Source organism: Myxine glutinosa, chromosome 6 (assembly GCF_964187855.1).
Source record: "Myxine glutinosa chromosome 6, kmMyxGlut1.1, whole genome shotgun sequence".
Lineage (NCBI taxonomy): Eukaryota > Metazoa > Chordata > Myxini > Myxiniformes > Myxinidae > Myxine > Myxine glutinosa.
In genome coordinates, this window is record NC_136266.1 from 148,972,249 (window position 1) to 148,990,205 (window position 17,957).

At 44.8% G+C, this 17,957-nt stretch overlaps 1 protein-coding gene across 10 annotated transcripts in view; it reads right to left on the reverse strand.

Annotated features, from left to right (window-relative positions):
* Positions 1-1,813: 1,813 nt before the first annotated feature.
* Positions 1,814-17,957, reverse strand: part of LOC137412902 (uncharacterized) — a 68,862-nt gene continuing 52,718 nt past the window's right edge. For 4 of the 10 annotated variants that reach the window (XM_078780714.1, XM_068098236.2, XM_078780719.1 and 1 more), the window contains exons 9-12: positions 14,022-14,146; positions 2,668-2,826; positions 2,443-2,538; positions 1,814-2,335 (exon numbers count right to left, since the gene is read on the reverse strand). In XM_078780714.1, the coding sequence (XP_078636840.1) occupies positions 2,111-2,335; positions 2,443-2,538; positions 2,668-2,826; positions 14,022-14,146 (605 nt within the window). In that variant the 3' untranslated portion in view covers positions 1,814-2,110. Of the gene's footprint in view, positions 2,366-2,442; positions 2,539-2,667; positions 2,827-14,021; positions 14,147-17,957 lie in introns of all 10 variants that reach the window. The other 6 variants (XM_068098237.2, XM_068098235.2, XM_078780718.1 and 3 more) reach the window with 2 other exon arrangements.

Here is a 17,957-nt window from a genome sequence, read left to right on the forward strand (position 1 = left end):
AATCGCCATAGCTCGGTAACTACTTCTCCGATTAATATGAAACCTTGAAAAGGCACATCCTCGGGTCCCCAGCAATATACCTGGCAAGTTTAAAGTATATCGGACCGGTAGTTGTCGAGAAACAGCGGTCACAGACAAACATACATACATACATACATACATACAAACATACAAACATACAAACATACACACAGAGATTACTGGAATTATAGATAGATGCAAAGGATGCAAAATCCATAAGAAAATCGCTAGGAATCCGATTGGAAAAAAAAAAAAATCACCAAATGAGCTCAGAAGATGTTGTGTAAGACTCCTGGTGGGCTAGAAATTATAAATTAGAATATAGCATAGTTGATATAGCATAGTAATTGATATAGCATAGTTATTTCATTTGAGTGAATGTCTCAAGGAAGCGTAAGGTAATTAAATGCGATATTAGATACGCGTTGCTTAAATGTCGAGTTACACTTCATCCACCTGTCGCAAAGTCTGTGTCTAAAATTGACAATCCTTTTGACCCCATGTTTACCATTCTCACCCCTGTAATCTGTCATAAATGTGTAGTTTTTGGCGCTTTGACAGGACGCCAGACCCAATTTTAGGGGGGGGGGGGGGGGGAAGCCGGCTCCACAATCAACACTGACCCAGCAGCACCAAAACCATCAGGCTGCGGGTTGCGAAGGGGTCGCTCCACCCACCAAGCTGAATGGCGGCCAATGGTGAGTGAGAGGGGAGGGGTGAAGCATCATTGCTGACGTGTGTAGCCGAGCTTATAAAAGGTGAGGGTGAGAAAGATCTGGGAAGAGAAACCTGGAGACGCCAAGCCAGAGGCTGCGACAGAAAGCATGCCTCACCTAACCGAGCCGCTCCTCACCCCACCAGTGTCACGCCTCTCCCTCTCCTCCACAGTGGGTCAGGAGCGGACAGGACTTCGATTGTCAGAACTCACGGGGTTTGTCCATTAACACTTTTCTGTCTTGTCAAGACCCCTCTGTCCTCTCCATCATGGTACGAATGTGGGCCCAGATAAGGCATTAAATAATTTAGGCTTCCCATTCTTTCGTTGATTTCAAAGGCGTATATATTCGGAAGTGGGTTTCTGGGTTTTGTTGCCGATTGTTAATTGCTTATTTTGTTTCCTTCCCCCATGCCATCATTTATTGCTCGTTAAATCAACTTGACGTGGTCTCGGATGAATTCTGGCTGTTGTAGTGGATTCATTTCGTGGTTTGATCGACCCGTCACCACTTATCAAAGTTACTTATCACACCTCATCACGTGGCTTAGGTTGCTCGGCCTAAGTTAGATCCAGTCACGTGACGCCTATCATCCGCCGCAACACTGGGCTGCTTTGGGACTCCCGTGGCCTGCAGACACAGATCTGGCAGGGAAGTCTCAAAGTGGTCGACTGTTGTGGTCGCTTTGGTGGGACGGGCAGGGAAGTCTCAAATACCCGATTTGAACCAGGTCACTACGACGCTTCTGACGGCTGTAACAATATGATTAGTGATTCGGCTAGAACAACCAATTTACTGCACAATTTCAATTGTCACCATGCCAATTGGCTGGGTGTTGGCGCCTTTTACCAGCCATGGCACTTCAGCAAAGCTGAAGATTTTTACACAAGATTGACAAAATCAAAACAAAAAGACAAAACAAAACAAAAATCTTGATCTTGTGTACTGTAACTCCATGGGATTACTCCACCTGTAAACGTTCCAACCTAGATTTCTCCTGTATACTTCCTTACTGTCTCTATACTTTGTGTGATTAGTTGTCAATTGCTGCAATTTCATCAAATAAAAGTGCCAGAAACTTTTGTTGGTATTTATTGTTCAGATTATTTACAAAGAGAAAATAAGTAAAAGACAACAAAAAAAAAAAGAGCACACACCTAGAAAGGGCGTATTTGAATTTAAAAGGACATACAGGAGGCATAAACTGTCTCTAAGGGCAAAGATGATGAGAGTGTATGACAACGTTGTTGGGGAGAGGAACGAATGGAGGGAGTGCTGATGTGGCACATTGAGGGAAATGGTGAGTGCGGGAGAAGGAAAACGAAACAGGAGGGAATGGTGGAGCTGATGTAGCACAATGATGGATGAGCTTGCTAGCTAAGGGAAAAACGAGACGCAAAACCCAATCCAGTTCCTCTATTGCCATGTGTGTGAGCTCGAGCTGCAGCGTACTGCGCATCCAGCGAGCGGAACACTTCCTCTTGTTTTCGCCAAGCTTCTCCACTTTCTCCAATGTCTCTTGTCTGTTCCCCAACTTCCCCTGTACCAGTATCACCAGTTTCTGCATCTGGCTCGACACTTGATCCATGATCTTTGCTCTGCTATATGAATAAAAGAGGAGGGCGGCACTAAAACGATAAAACAGGATGTAATAGAACATAGGATGTTTGTGCTTTTTGTACAAGTGTTTAACTGTGAATCTTACCTGTCCTGTCATCCCCATGAGCTTTCGAAATTTCACATCTTGTTCTTTGCTTCCAAAATGTAGTTTCCCCCAGAATTCCGTGCCGCTCGATTTCTCCTTTTCGGTTCCAAAGAAAACAACAAATCGACTGAGAATGACAAAATCTTTAACTTCCTCACAATAAAAATAAAAACTTTCCATGGATGTGGCAAAAGAGAAGAGTGAAGGTGAACGTGCAAAACTCACTCCTTCTTTGGGACCTTGCCACAGCAGCTTTCGTTTTTCCCCGTGAATGGGACGAGAGGCTGCGGTCGAGGTGATCGGGGCCGAGGGTCGTAAAACGGAAGGTGCGGCAGCCAGCACTCGTGCCTGCAAGGTGGCTAAACGGACGGCCAAAGCCATTTGCTGGAGAAAGAAGAACAGGGAGAGATGAAATAATGGAGCGATTAAAAATAACATTTCTACTCGAGTGTGCCAAGCACCAGATATAGTGATACTGTGAGACAATCTACGGTCCTTGCCACTCACTCTTCATCAAAGCGACGAAAATATTTAATGGCACCTCAAAATTGGGTACTTCCTGCAAAAATTCCAATCATCAGCCAAAACAAATGGAATTCACCATGAGACCAGGTATGTTTATTAACAAGCAAATTGTATGGGGGAAGGATTCAAGAATGAAGCATTGCACAAAAAAATGACAACCAGCAATAAAATAACCCACACCGATACGATCCATGATGCCAACGAACGATCAGGAGATTCTTAATTATCCCAACTTAATTTGGCTCATCAAACACTTGGTAAGATAGACGTGGGGAAATTCACAAAACAATGAATAATGTCGGGCAAACTTGAGGTAGACAGAGCCTGACAAGATGTCTCGGTCGCAGTGGAAGACTAGACGTTCGTTCCGTGCTGCCAGCTGAAGGGAATGAAAAGGACGCAGCTTGTTTGGTGAGGCGTGACACAGAACTTTTTTCCTGCAGTCTTTGACACAGCTTGTCGTCCCATGAATAAGGCAACACTCCAGGCATGTCGCCTTTGATGAGGCCCATACCCTTCTCCTCACTGGCCATTGGCCGTTGATCAGCATGGTGGGCGGGACGACTCTGGCGCAACAGCAGCACCCTGAGTCCCCACGGCAGGACCGCGAGCTCGCACAGCAGCACCCCAAGCCTTAACGACAGTACCATTAGCTGAGGAGAATCAACTGCTGTTTGACGGCACTTGTTCATTTTCCTGCCAGACTTGCGCTGCATGGCCGAGTGAGCACTTTAAAGAGAAACATTTAGACAGATAACAGAGGACAAAAACATTAAATAAATGGTGGCAAAGTAGTCCAGTACCCACTGTTTACAATCACTAGTGTGGATCCGGAAATTGTTGGTACTGTAAGGTTTTTTGATGGATTGATGAACCATAGGGGTCTCCCAGATGCGGAATCAATCAGATGCCAGCTCGGCATCTTTGGGCAACTCTCAGAATTTGCATAAATCCAAGATGGCTGTCACCTGATATGGGTGAAATATAAAAATGGACAAAACTTTTGATTGGAACATGCTAGAAGGATGATTCTCCCCTTCCTCCTACTCTTTCTCCCCATGTAAATGCTCTTTTTCTACTTCCGGTTGTGACAAGGTTGTGACATCAGAAGCAGAGCAGAGACAGTAACTGGAGCAAGGTAGATTAGCCTTGAAGCAGCTGCAATTAGCCTGTGCGCATGCCTTCCCCTTAGGCTCTGCACTGGCAACTAACAATATCCATCAACCCCATATACTCGTCCTGTGGTGGTGACCGGATATGGCACACCATTCACGATTCCCCAGCCAAAGCTGGTGATCTGAAGGGGAGGGGAACTTTGCTTGTCTGCTGCCTTCCAGAGCATCAACTGCAGATGAGCCCTCAGCATATGATCCATCGGAGGCAGTGCTTTAATTTGTGGAGACTTGCCCTTCTTCAAAGAAAATTGCGTACCTCGCCGCATTCATACGCGTGCTGTTGGGCAGACCATAGAGCGCAAAGAAGAACGCTGTTCCCGTCTCATGCAACTCTGCTTTTGTCGCAGTCTCCTCGCCCAGAACATTGTACAGCTTGGGAAAGTCTGCAGTCATGAGTTTCTTGAACGCGGTGACTTTTCCTTTGTAATACAGATAGGAAACAGTGTCACAACTGGTCAACGCATGCATGCCAAGAATGTGCCCTGACTTCTCTCCTAACATCTTAGCAATTTGGGTGATGCTGAGCATGCTTCCATCCCATCTCTCCATTAGAACGAGGCATGCGATGCTGTATTTCCATACAAAGTAGATGAGAATGACAAACACATCTGTGTAGTCACTGAGGATATGAATGACGAGCTTTCCTTCATAAGCAGCCTTCAGAATGTAGCTTACCATGCGGACGTCAGCCTCTTCATGGTCAAGAAACCCCTCGTCCTCGCCAATCATCAACACCTTCGTCCCGAGGTCACATGCAGAACAAGCATGAGTCCTAATTGAATTTGCTCTTCATGATGACATCTCCAGCAGGAAGAGAAGTCGGTGTCAGGTTGTAGGTCATGCTTGAAGCAGTACCATCTCATTGTGGCCTCTCATCTTCACCGAGACACCGGTCGAAGGTAACGAGCACAGTAGCAATCTGGCTGTATTGCAGGAGTCATCTGCTCATCCTTGCAGCATTGAGACGTTACCTCCACAGTAGGATGGTTCCTCGAAATGAAAGTTAGAAAAGCCATGCTCCTAACACTTATAAAATTTCACATAGTTGGCTCACATAAATGTTTGGAGTTGATTATTTATTCGCCACTGCTATACTTGTGATTTTGACCGGTTTACTTATGACCTTGCTTTGTACTACACATTTTGAAGTTGTTTTTAAGTTAATTGAATACAGTACAGCTGTACTCTGGTGTATGCAGTTGCTCTCATTGAAGAGTACAATCATCTTCTGACAAGGGATGAACAGCAAACCCAGTATCTGCTTCAAGTTGTGACAGAACATCGCAAGAGCTCTTTGTTAGCTCTTTCACGAGCCTCGATTCAGTATACAAAAAAAGAAAAGAAAATAAAGGTTTCCTGATTGCAGGAAATCAACGCTTATCGGGCAACAATGAGTGGCTGGCAACGATGAGTCACTGTGAAACCCATAAAACTTGATGTATTGAAAAAATATTTCACATGCAGAAGTTTTACCTCAATTTGCCTTATTCAAAAATTCTAAAACCACCCTGCCTTTGCCTAAGAACCACCCGACTCCACAGGGCCAAACAATGTGGTATTGTGGTATTGACTGTGGTATTGACTCTCGCGAGATCTTGGAGACGGCGGCAGGGATTTTCGAAGCTCCACACGGTCTCCACGTTTTTCGAAGTTAAGTCTGTTCACAATTGTATTTTGTCGAAACTGTATTTATCTTTCGGTGTGTGAAGTTATTGTGTGCAACTTTGGTTGTTTCTCGGTGTTTATCTTTCATAAATTGATCGTCTGTTTGCCGTGTCGTGTCTTGAGGCCTTGTACAGTGTGCACTGTACAACCTTGAGGCTTTGTTTTTTATCTCAGCGGTCCGTCTTTTGTGATCCAATAACTTTCGTTCTCTGTATTCCCAGGCTTTTCACCCATAGCCTACCTACTTCCTTGTGTAAATCTCAACTCAAAAAAAAAAAAAAAAAAAAAAAAAAAAAAAAAAAAAAGCATTTTCCTTCTCTGTTATCATTCGTTTATTCATTCTTATTCGTTCGTTCGTTCTTCGACCACGTGTTTCTCCCCCATTTCCCCAGATAGTTTTCACTCATTAACCTTCAATGTTTACACTTTCCCCTCAAGTTATGTATTCCGTCATATTTTATAACACCTTTTTCTTCTTCTTCTTTAAAAGGCTGCTTTCGACTTGCTCACCAAATCAATTCATCCCAAAAAAAATATCCATCTCCTATAGTGCCTTTTTTCTACATTCCCTAAACTCTCCTGCACTCCATCCTCCATCCAGCGTCCTTAAACGTATTTTTAACTCGAAGGTCACAAGCAACTCATTTTGCAATAAATGTTCGTTTCCCATAAATCGTACACTTTCAAAAATCCAATCTCACCCCTCCCCTCCAAATCTTCCCCATAACCCCTCCCCTCCAAATCTTCCCCATCACCCCTCCCCTCCAAATCTTCCCCATCACCCATCCCTTTCAAATCTCCCCCCTTGCCCCCTCCCTCCTAAACGACCCCCTCACCCCTCCCCGCCAAGACGCCCCCTCGCCCCTCCCCTCCTAGACTCCTGCCTCAACCCTCCCCTCCAAATCTCCCCCATATCCCATCCCTTTCAAATCCCTCCCCTTGCCCCTTCCCTCCCAAACTTCCCCCTCACCCCTCCCCTTCAAATCTCCCCACCCTCATTGCTTCTCAATTTCCCCCCTCTCACTCCCCCTCCTCAAAGCGTCCTCCCCGCTTCTTCCCCCTTCAAACTCTCACCTCCATCTCCCCCAACCTTCTGCCTCGCTCTTCCCCCTCCTCAAATAACACCTCATTGTGGCTCACCCAATCACCATCAAACCTTTTGTCCGCCCCATCCTTCCCTTTCTCCGAGCTATTCTGAAATCTCTGACACACCTTCAACAGCTCTCCCTACCTCTTCCACCTCTTCCACATCTTACCCTACCCCTCCTCCCCCCTGTTCTGTATCTGATGCTCCCCCTTCCTCTTCATTAACGGTATGGACCTCAAACATCCGGGGCCTTCGTTCAAACTTAACTGATCTCTCCATACAGGTTGCTTCTGTCAAACCAGACGTGATCTGCTTAACAGAAACTTTCCTCCTTTATGATGTCTCTGATTCCATAGTATCTCTCCCGGGCTACTCCCTCCTCCGGTATGATAGACCTGAGCCTCGTCCTGGAGGCGGGGTTGCTATCTTTATCAAAAACTCTCTTCCTCACTCGCCCTGCACTGCACTCTCTCCACCTCACCCCCAGGAATACCTCTGGCTACGGCTTCCCCTTCGCTCCCACCTCTTGTTCATATGTGTGTTGTACCGTCCACCAAACAGTGATGACTCCATCTACATCTCGCTGTCTGATGATATGGACCAACTTCTATCTACTCATCCCAACTCTCTCTTCCTCATATGTGGTGATTTCAACTGTCATCATGCCAGTTGGCTGGGTGTGGGTACCTCTCTCACCAGCCATGGCTCCTCAGCAAAGGACTTCTGCGACTCACTGGGACTGACACAATCTGTCAATTTCCCGACCCGGATCTCAGTCAACGGAACATCTTCTCTTCTGGACTTGGTTATGACTAACTTCCCTGAAAATGTCTGCTGCTCTTCTTCTGCTCCGATCGGATCATCTGATCATGTCCTTGTTAAAGTGGACATCTCTCTGACCATCCTCAGGGAGCCTGCTCAGCGTCGACGAGTCTGGCATTTCACTCAGGCCAACTGGCACGGTCTTCAAGCAGCCATCAATCATCTGGACTGGTCTCCCATCTCTACCACCTCTGACATCAACTCATCCTGGGAATTCTTCCAAAGTAAATTGCTCTCTCTCATGCACAGATTTATCCCATCTCGTCTTCAGTTGTCATACCCTTCCTCCCGTCCATGGTACACGGAATCTTGTGGTGAGGCTGTTGCCCAGAAACAACTTGCCTTCGTCTCCTGGAAAGCAAATCCAACGGAAGGAAATCTCATTTCCTTTCACAAAGCCCGAAACAAGTGTGTGTCCACCCTCAGGAGAGCCAGGAAACAATATCTCTCCATTCTCAAGACCGAACTCTCTTATCTGTCTCCCTCTTCCAAATCCTGGTGGCGTCTGGTCAAATCCGTTTCTGGTGTTTGTTCCCCCTCCATCCCCTCCCTTACCTCAAACGGCTACACAGCTGACTCCGCACGTGAAAAAGCTGAATGCCTCAACTCTGTGTTTGCCTCTAAATCTTGTGTCCCAAACCCATCCCTCTCTGTACCCACCATACCCAGTCGTACCCTGCTGCTCCTGGACTCCGTGTCCTTTCCTCCTGACAAGGTGGAAAAGTTTCTGTCAACCCTCGACTCTGATTCTGCAACTGGACCCGACGGCATCAGCCCACGGGTCCTAAAATCCTGCTCTGCTGCTCTATCTCACCCTCTCTCTGTTCTCTTCACCCTCTCTTTTGCTCAAGGTCAACTGCCATCTGCTTGGAAATCAGCCAACATCACCGCTTTGCACAAAAAAGGTGCAAAAACAGATCCTAGCAACTACAGACCAATCAGCCTTCTCCCAATTATCAGCAAAGTCATGGAATCCATCATTGCTTCGGATATGAAATCTTTCCTCTTCTCCAATGGCTTGATCTCTGATCATCAATTTGGTTTCAGACCAGGTCACTCTACTCTGGACATGCTGCTTCTGCTGTCTCAACAATGGATGGAGGTCCTCAATGCCAAACAGGAAATTAGAGCTGTCTCCCTCGACATATCACGTGCCTTCGACACGGTCTGGCACCCCGCTCTGCTCACCAAACTCTCCTCCTTTGGTATCCATGGAAATCTCCACGCATGGCTGGCGGACTTCCTCTCTAGTCGTCGTCAACGTGTGGCCCTGAATGGGTTTCTCTCATCTCCTCTTCCTGTTCAGGCTGGAGTTCCCCAAGGCAGTGTTCTGGGCCCCGTGCTTTTTCTGGTCTTCATCAATGATCTCTCTGACTCTCTCGAAAATCCTCTCTATCTCTTTGCTGATGACTCCACTCTCTGCCGCTCCATTCCTCTTCCCTCAGATCGGCAGTCTGCTGCCTCCTCACTCTCTGAAGACCTGGACAAAATCACAGACTGGTCAAACAAGTGGAACATGTCTTTCAATCCTGACAAATCTCACACTCTTACTATGTCTCTCCGAAAAGATCGACTGGACAACCCTCCCATCTACTTTCTCAACAATCCTCTCCAAGAAGTTCTGTCGCTCAAGATTTTGGGTCTCACTATCTGCCATGATCTTTCTTGGGAAAACCACATTTCCAAGCTGGCCTCCAAAGCCAGTCGCCGACTGGGCATCCTCCGTCGTGCGAAGTCCTTCCTCGGCACACCTGAGCTCCTCACCACATACAAGGCTTTCATCCGCAGCTCAATGGAATACTGTTCTCCCCTATGGGCCGGTGCTCCTGCCTCACACCTAGCTCGGCTTCACGCTGTTGAAACCAAAGCTTTCAGAATTATTGGAATCTCCCGCGATGAAGCTATCTCTGAGGGCCTTTCACTCACTCACCGCAGGCAGGTAGGTGGTCTTTCTGTCTTCTACCGACTCCTCTCCGGCCTTGCACCCCCAGCTCTCTCTGTGCTCTGTCCCCCAAATATTCCTACAGGTCGCACAAGATCTGCCAGCAACCCTCTGATGGTTAAACTGCCGAAATCTCGGCTCTCTGCTCTACCTTCACTCTTTCATTCCTCTTTTCTCCCGCCTCTGGAACAAACTCCCTCACTCCCTTCAATCCCACTCCTCCCTCCAGGTCTTTAAAACAGCTGTTCACCACCATCTCTTATCTTCCCCCATCCAAAACCTTGATCTTTTCTACCCCCGCTAATTCACCCCAGATCCACCTTGTTTGAAATTCCAACTTCTTTCCTGGAAGTCCTGGCAGTGTCCATATGTTTTATACCTCTCCCACCGCCCCCTTCCCACGCCCCCCCCCAAAGCCCTCGCCCTCTCTCAGATCTCTCGATGTCTCCATGTCTCTCGGTCCCTGCTCTCAAATGTTGTGTTTGTGTCCTTCCCCCTCTCTCCCCATCTTGTCTACCGCTCCCTATGTTATATGTTTTATGTGTCGGTTTGTCTTTCTGTGTGATTAATTAATGTTCGCTCTTTCACGAGCCTCGACCTTGTATACAAAAAAAAAAAAAAAAAAAAAAAAAAAAATTGTGGTATAGAAGCTGCTGCACATCCGCAATCACTACATCTGCCTCCCTTGGCTTGCATGCGATGGTGAGTTGCCTGACAAGATTCGACTTGTTACCTTTGCGGAGGAAGCCATTGTCATCCAAAACCACTGGTGGGACTCCATACAGCTTGTAGGTGAAGATACATCCAAGGCTGATGTTTCGCGTCTGGCCAAGGACCAACAGGTGGCTGAACAGAAGTTCAATGTCATATGCTGTCTTTGACCCGATATTGACACACTTTTTCAGGGCTTCAAGTGTTTTCACTTTCTTCTTGATAGGGTTGTGAAAACCCTCTGGGAGGGATTCTTTGAAGCTGTGTGCAGTGTGCCATAGCTTGTCCGATCGCCAAAGCGTCGGCAACATTGAACGACTTATGATGGTGATATTCATGATCAGCCATTTACAATGTTGAGCTCTGTTGACTATCGACAGGGGATGCGAGTGCTTTGACAGCTCATCTGCCACCCGTTTGTGATTGTCACTGTCCAACTTTCGTCATTTTGTGCCCTCTTCCTTATGTATATGCCTTGTGGTAGATGCAGACATCTCCTCAGCCTGTTACATGGAATCGAAGGCATGGGTGACTTTTTTTGCAGAGGGGGTACGACAGAATCCAACAAGCCACCTGCTCGGCAGACAGAATCAGCCAAACTAGGCCACCCTTTGACTTCCCATAGCGAATATAGGTTTAAACCCAGAATTGATCCATAGGCAGGCTGTTCCACACACCCTCTTTATCCCTACAAACAAACAGCCCTGCCTCCAGATTTACTTTGCTTCATCTGGAAGAGAGGTCCTCATTTCTATCTCATACCAAGTCATGTAATGGCCATAGTGGAAATGACCAGCCGCAAAGAAATATGGTATCATGAGGTAGCGGCAGAACTCCTGAAGCAACAGATCTCCTTCACGCTCCGCTCTAAGGAGCTCAAGGGCGATGATGGTTGGCTTGATTAGGCTATCCATCCACAACCGGCCAGTGGGATACTTCTGAGCCTCCTCTAGGTATGCTGCAAGCTCTTCGATCGAGTGCTTTCCTCCACTGAGACAGTCCCTCAACAACTCCATATATGCTGTACTCAAGGCACGCATTGTAGGTGGCCAGTTCTTACCGTTTAGCATACTGGTTACACATTACTGGTTACACATGCGGGCAAGGGGGTTAGCAAGGAGAGATTCAGAAAATAGGGCAAAATGGAGAAGATTGTCGTGTGGACCGCAAGGCTAACCCCCGCTCTAGTAGGGAAAATGGCCTTTAAAATGCATGTTGTTGTTTGTTGTTTACACCCCTGTAGGCTGCTCCCAAAAGCACTTCCAGACCAGATCCATTCATCAGAGTTCCGATGCACCCGAGGAACGACATGAGCATATGCATTCTGCCAGGATGTAAAATTACGTTTTTCCACCTCTCAAGATGTGACTACTTCCCTTGTTGGACGACCATATACAACTGCATGCGAAAGGTGCACAGTGGACATACAGAGTTCCTTCATGACCTTTTAGAAGTAATCCATTGTTGTCAGAATTGTATCAGGATGTGAAGGTGAAGCATCAATCAAGAGACAAAATACAAATGGTGGTGCAGACATGAGAGGGGAGTTTTGATCTATTCCTTGCTTGGTCATTAACCCAGACCATTCATGAAACATGAGAAATGAATCCGCCACTCAAAACTAAAATGAATCCACACCTAGACACTCAAATCATTCTTCTAGCATGTTCCAATCAAAAGTTATGTCAATTTTTTCATTTCACCAACATTGGGTGACAGCCATCTTGGATTTATGCAAATTCTGAGAGTTGCCCAAAGATGCCACGATGGCATCTGAGTGATTCCGCATCTCGGACCCCAATAGTTCATGAATCCATCAAAAAACATTACAGTACCAACAATTTTGGGTTCAGGATATGACAACTGGACAAAAGAGGTTGATAAGTCTAGACACAGACATTATGGAATGTTCACGTTGCCTTTCTAAATGTAATAGTGCAACACATATGTGATATTACATTTAATTACTTTATGCTTATATAAAACACATACACTGTAACCCCGATATAACGAACTGCTCGGGAGACATAAAAAAAGTTCGTTATTTTGAAGTGTTCGTAATACTGAATAATGTACGAATCACCATACTATCACACCTATTCATATGCCAAACAACAAACTCTTTGTATTGTTCATTCATGTACATTTTATTGTTCGATTGTACGAATAAAAAACTTTAAAAAGCATTGCTGTTGTGTCATTGTTTAAAAGTTCATGTATAAATAAAATGTTCAAGTACATGTAATATTCACCGAATGTTCAATTTACTGCGTGAAGAAACTGGTAATCTTGGATTGTTTACTCTTGGAGGTGGCGTTTTCTTTGCATGCATAAGATAATAGCTGACGGAGCTGTAAAACTTTAATGCTGTCGACTGGTTGCCCTTCAAACCGACTGTCGGTTGCTGTCGACTGGATGGTTCATTGGTGTCATCAGAGTCACTTTCGATGTCACACTGCAGTGTTGTTTCACGAACGGAGGCGATAATTTCTTCATCTGTCATCGAACTGGTCACGGGAACGTCTTCATCGACGTCCACCCATAATCTTACGTGGACAAATTCCCGTAACTCCTTTTCCTTTCCTTTGAACGTTGATATGCTGCTCTTAGGAATGCCGTATTCTCTGGAAAGGTTTGCTGCTTTCTCACCAAGACTGAGACGATCAATGATACGGAGCTTGTCTTCAACTGACAAGATCTTGCGTTTACGGGACGGTGTAGCAATATTGATTTGCCTTACGTTGAACAATAGAATCTCATTAAATATGCGGGGGACAGGAAGTTCGTTCGTTATATCTGGAAGTTCGTAATACTGGTGTTCGTTATAGTGGGGTTCCAGTGTACTAAGAAATAAATAGTTATACTCAGGATATATTATCCATTAGGAGTCATTTCCACAACAATATCGATCCAGTAAAAAGAAAAAGGAGTTTGTACTAAAGTCACAAATTTCAAATATGATGCATTAACGATGCTCCCGTTTGTGGTGATTAACCAATACCCAGAGTACCAAACTGTCGTCAACTGTTTTTGTAGATTAATTTTTTTAAATGGTGGAACGAGTTTGACAAAACACTTGCAAAATGGAATCATTATGTCGATAAAAGCAACATGGTGCAAGTTCCGATTTTTGGCCTTTATGGCAGTCTAGTTATCCAGGTCAGTCATGTTGTGGCCGTCTTCTGGTGATATTCACGATCAGATTTCTCCAAAGATATCGTGCACAACTTCCTGAAGCTCTGACAGTGACAGCTTGGTTTGAGTCTTAACCCCTTAATCCGGCACATACAAGGGCTGTCTCTTCCGCTTCTTCCCTCAAACATACCCAGCCAGGTTGACTTCTCCAGACATCGGTGCAGATTGTAGCAAAAAGTACAAAACAGAACAGGACTCTGATGCCGTCCTCAAGAGTCAAGCCTTTGACCCCAACTTCTCCAGACATCGGTGCAGATTGTAGCAAAAAGTACAAAACAGGACTATACAAATTCCTTGAAATACATCAAACAGAGTTACACATTATGTTGTACACGATGCGGTATTTCACAAAGCAGAATGTACATTCACCACGAAACGTCTATACTGCATTTTTTTTAAACGAATAACCGCAATCGTTCATCAATATGATTGGTACATGACAAGAACATTTCATTACCTCTGGAGTCATCTGGTTTCCCGTAGCTGTTGCAATTGTAGTTGGGGGAAGAGATGTGGTCGGAGACGAAGGTGACGAGGAAGGTTGAACAAGGGCAGGGACAGAAGGCAGGGTTGTCTCATCTTCTGCAAAACAGTAAAAATAAAGCCAGAAAATGAATGGCAATTTCATGTTCAAATATTTTCGAAATGTCCCAAAAGTATTACATTCAGAGCTCTTCACACTTTTTAAAGTACAGTACTGGTACATTAGTACAGAAGTGGGATTGGGTTCACAATCAAATTACTTTTTTTTTTTTTTTGATGGAGCTAAAATGCAATATTTTTGCATTGTATTCAGCAATAAAAATTTGATATGACCGCAAACCAATAGAAACTCTGATGCCGTCCTCAAGGTCAAGCCTTTGACCCCAAAATCCAATCAGTTAATCTTTACATCATTATACATATCTGTACCAAGTTTGAATTAGATCCCTTTAGTCGTTCTCAAGTTATAGACCTATTACAGACTTTGACTTTTTAAACTTTAGGCAGACTGAAGTAAATTACTTGTGCAATTAAATTGTCACATATTACAAGAAGCTGACCCATGCAAAGAAAAAAAAAAGGACTGATTACCATGGTATTGTTATGGGTTCTGGGTCAAGAGCTTTCATGAGGGGGGGGAAGAGGGGTCTCTCAGACCCGCTTACTGACCTCCGACTGAGGCCACAGATTTATCTGCGGCTTGACAGGTTGTTAAGCAACCATGGACGCTGGTTGGTATAATTAGGTCTAATAGGCAGGGTTCTCATGCCTTCAATTTTGTGTTACCTATCGGTGACCTAATGACCTCAACCGGCACGTTTTTGCTTCATGCACGCAAGTTAGCAATGTATTTGACAAATTCAGGTTTTTGAACATAATTTTGGTTTTAGCCTGAGTTGTTAAGGCTGAATATACAGAAGGATCACCTGTCATCATCAATGAAGGCAACAACTGCATGCAACAATTGCAGGATCACACAAAGCAGTGCTAATTCCCGGCATCGCAATACAGCCCACTGACGAGTCCTTCCCATTTGTTTGGCAACGACATCAGTTCCCAGTACAGCAAGCATTTGGCATGATAATAAATAAATAAGGTTCAAGATCAAACTTTGCAATGAGTTCGACTATACCTGTGTGATCCAGTTTTCACACATGCCCAACTACAGACTTGGCATTTAATATGGAATTATTTTTTTTTCTTGACTTGGGTTTACTTTCTTAACTCAGTATATCAATCTGGTGAGTTTCTTTTACACTTTGGTGATTTATTTGTCAAAAGAACCATGTCACTGATTGTCTGTCACAGCAAGAAGTCAACAACAGGATTATATCATAGGTGGCGTGGAAAAATGTACAGACAGGTGCATTTGACGATTGGCTTCACAGTCGGGTATACAAGGGTTGTTGCGTTCTGTATTAGTGGAAAACAACTGCTGCACATCTCCAAAAGTTATTGCCGCTTCCTCTGGAGATGGTCCGTCAACTCGACAATGCTGTTTGTCATGGAGTGGTAGTTTTACGAAATTACGGCATGAAAGACCGTGCTATTGCTCGGCAGTATGGCATCACTCAAGGTCAGGTGTCAAAGATCCTGAAACGAAATGCTCAGAGGGGTGTCCCTACTCCAATACCGAGGCCAGGACATACACGCAGAACCACAAGGAGGGATGATCGCCAGCTGCACCGGTTAGTCCGCAATGGCCGTACCAAGTCAGCTAATCGGCTTAGGGCTGAGTGGCAGCAACTGACAAATGTGCCTGTATCCAGAAGGCTAGTCAACCAATGACTGGTTCAAGCAGGCTATCGTGCCAGGCGTCCCCTGAGAAAGCCACGCCTGACCAGACAACACCGCCAGCGCCGATTGCAGTGGGCCAGAGAGCACCGTCAATGGCAGCCAGGACACTGGAATCACGTGATCTTCAGTGACGAGTCTAGATTTCTGGTCTATCGTCAAGATGGCCGCGTCCGAGTGTGCAGGCAAGTGCATGAAGCCGACAACAAAGATTGTATAGTGCCAAGAGTCCAAGCTGGAGGTGGTGGGGTGACCGTTTGGGCTGCTTTTCATGCAGGGGGCAAAACTGACCTGGTTGTCCTGAATGGAAACCTGAACCAGTTCAAGTACAGGGCCATTCTGGAAGAAACATTGCTTCCATTTGCTCGTGCAGCCTTTCGAGGAAACTTTGTCTTCCAAGATGACAATGCACGGCCTCATCGTGCTCGCATGATCCAACACTTTCTTGCTGACCGTGGTGTAGAGCATATGGAGTGGCCTGCCATGTCCCCGGATATGAATCCGATAGAGAACTTGTGGGCAGAATTAATGCGTCAAATCTACCACTTGGACCAGCAGCCGACCTCTGTGCGTGAATTGCAGCAGGCTATTGTCACTGCATGGCAAGCGATTCCTGTCCAAACCTTGGCAAATCTCGTGAACAGCATGCCTCAATGTGTACGTGCTCTCCTGAATGCTCGTGTGGGTTACACGAAGTACTGAACTGTAATTTTACTGTCCGTAATCCCAGTCGTAATTTAACTTTTGTTTTTGTTCAAAAAAAATTTGGCTAATGTGCAAAATAAAGAGATACTTCTGGAAAACATACAGAAGTTTAACACAGTACTGTCCATGAATTGAGTTCGATATCAGTTTACATCACTTTCAAGGATCAATTTATTTGTTTCGAAATGTCAAATGTGGTTTTTGTTTCTTTTAAAGGTCACATTAACAAAATCTCGAATAATTTCAACATAATTCCAATGAACTTTTGGTTCTAAGACATCTTGAAAAGTAAGTTCACCCCCACAAAAAAAAAATTCCATATTAAATGACAAGTCTGTATATATTGTTGGTACTTTCTGCATTTGCCATCCACAAAATATTTGGTTCACAAAAGTAGCAGATTAATTCAACAAAAGCAGGAACATTGATGATACTGTACACGAGGGAAGTGCTTCTTTTTTTTTTTGTGCAAGCAACGGTGCAACGGGCAGTCTAGTGCACACACATTCGTGTGTGTGTGTCTGTGTGTGTCTGTGTGTGTCTGTGTGTGTCTGTGTGTGTCTGTACAATCTTCACCAAATCTTGCATATGTGCTTCAAGGTGTTTTGGGCATGTGTTGAGAAAGTTGACGAGTCTGTCCAAAAAGTCACCAGTTTCATAGTTGAGGGGAAAAGACCACGAGGTAAACCAAAGAAGATCTGGAAGGATATGGTCAATAAACATATAGTTGTTGAGGGTAAGGGAGGATGCTTTTGACAGGACAAAGTGGGGAGGGGTCATCAGACAACCAACCCCAAATACTGGTAAAGGTGGTTAAACCAGTATTTTCTTGTTGTATAGCCCCAGACAATTCTCTCCAACAGGCTCGTAGAACGTAGACAGCCAAACGATCTCGCAAGAGCGACCCAGAGATTCACATCCAAGATGGTGTACTCCCCCGCTTTCGTGAAGCCAGAGAGATATATATATATATATATATATATATATATATATATATATATATATATATATATATATAGATAGAGACAAGAGAGAGTGGGCCAGTAGTAGTGTATATATGTTGCTTCTGGGACACTCTCATTTTTCCCATTGACTTGCACGTTAATTTTTCCCCTCCCTCATTGCCCCTAAACACCTCTATTTCTCTCACCCTGTTCTTTACGAACCTTCTAACCTTTTGACACGTTATCCTTATTCATTAGACCACTTAAACAATGGTCCTTCTGTGTGAACCTGTGATCCTTCTGACCTTATGGACCTTTTAACCTTTTACTCTTAATATCATCTGGTGAATCATCTTTGGCCCACTCAAACAACGACCCTACAAATATTTGTTTATGCGTGGGAAAAAATTTAATTCTCTTGCCACTCTCTTCACCATCTAATATATTAACAAAAAATATGTTTGAGT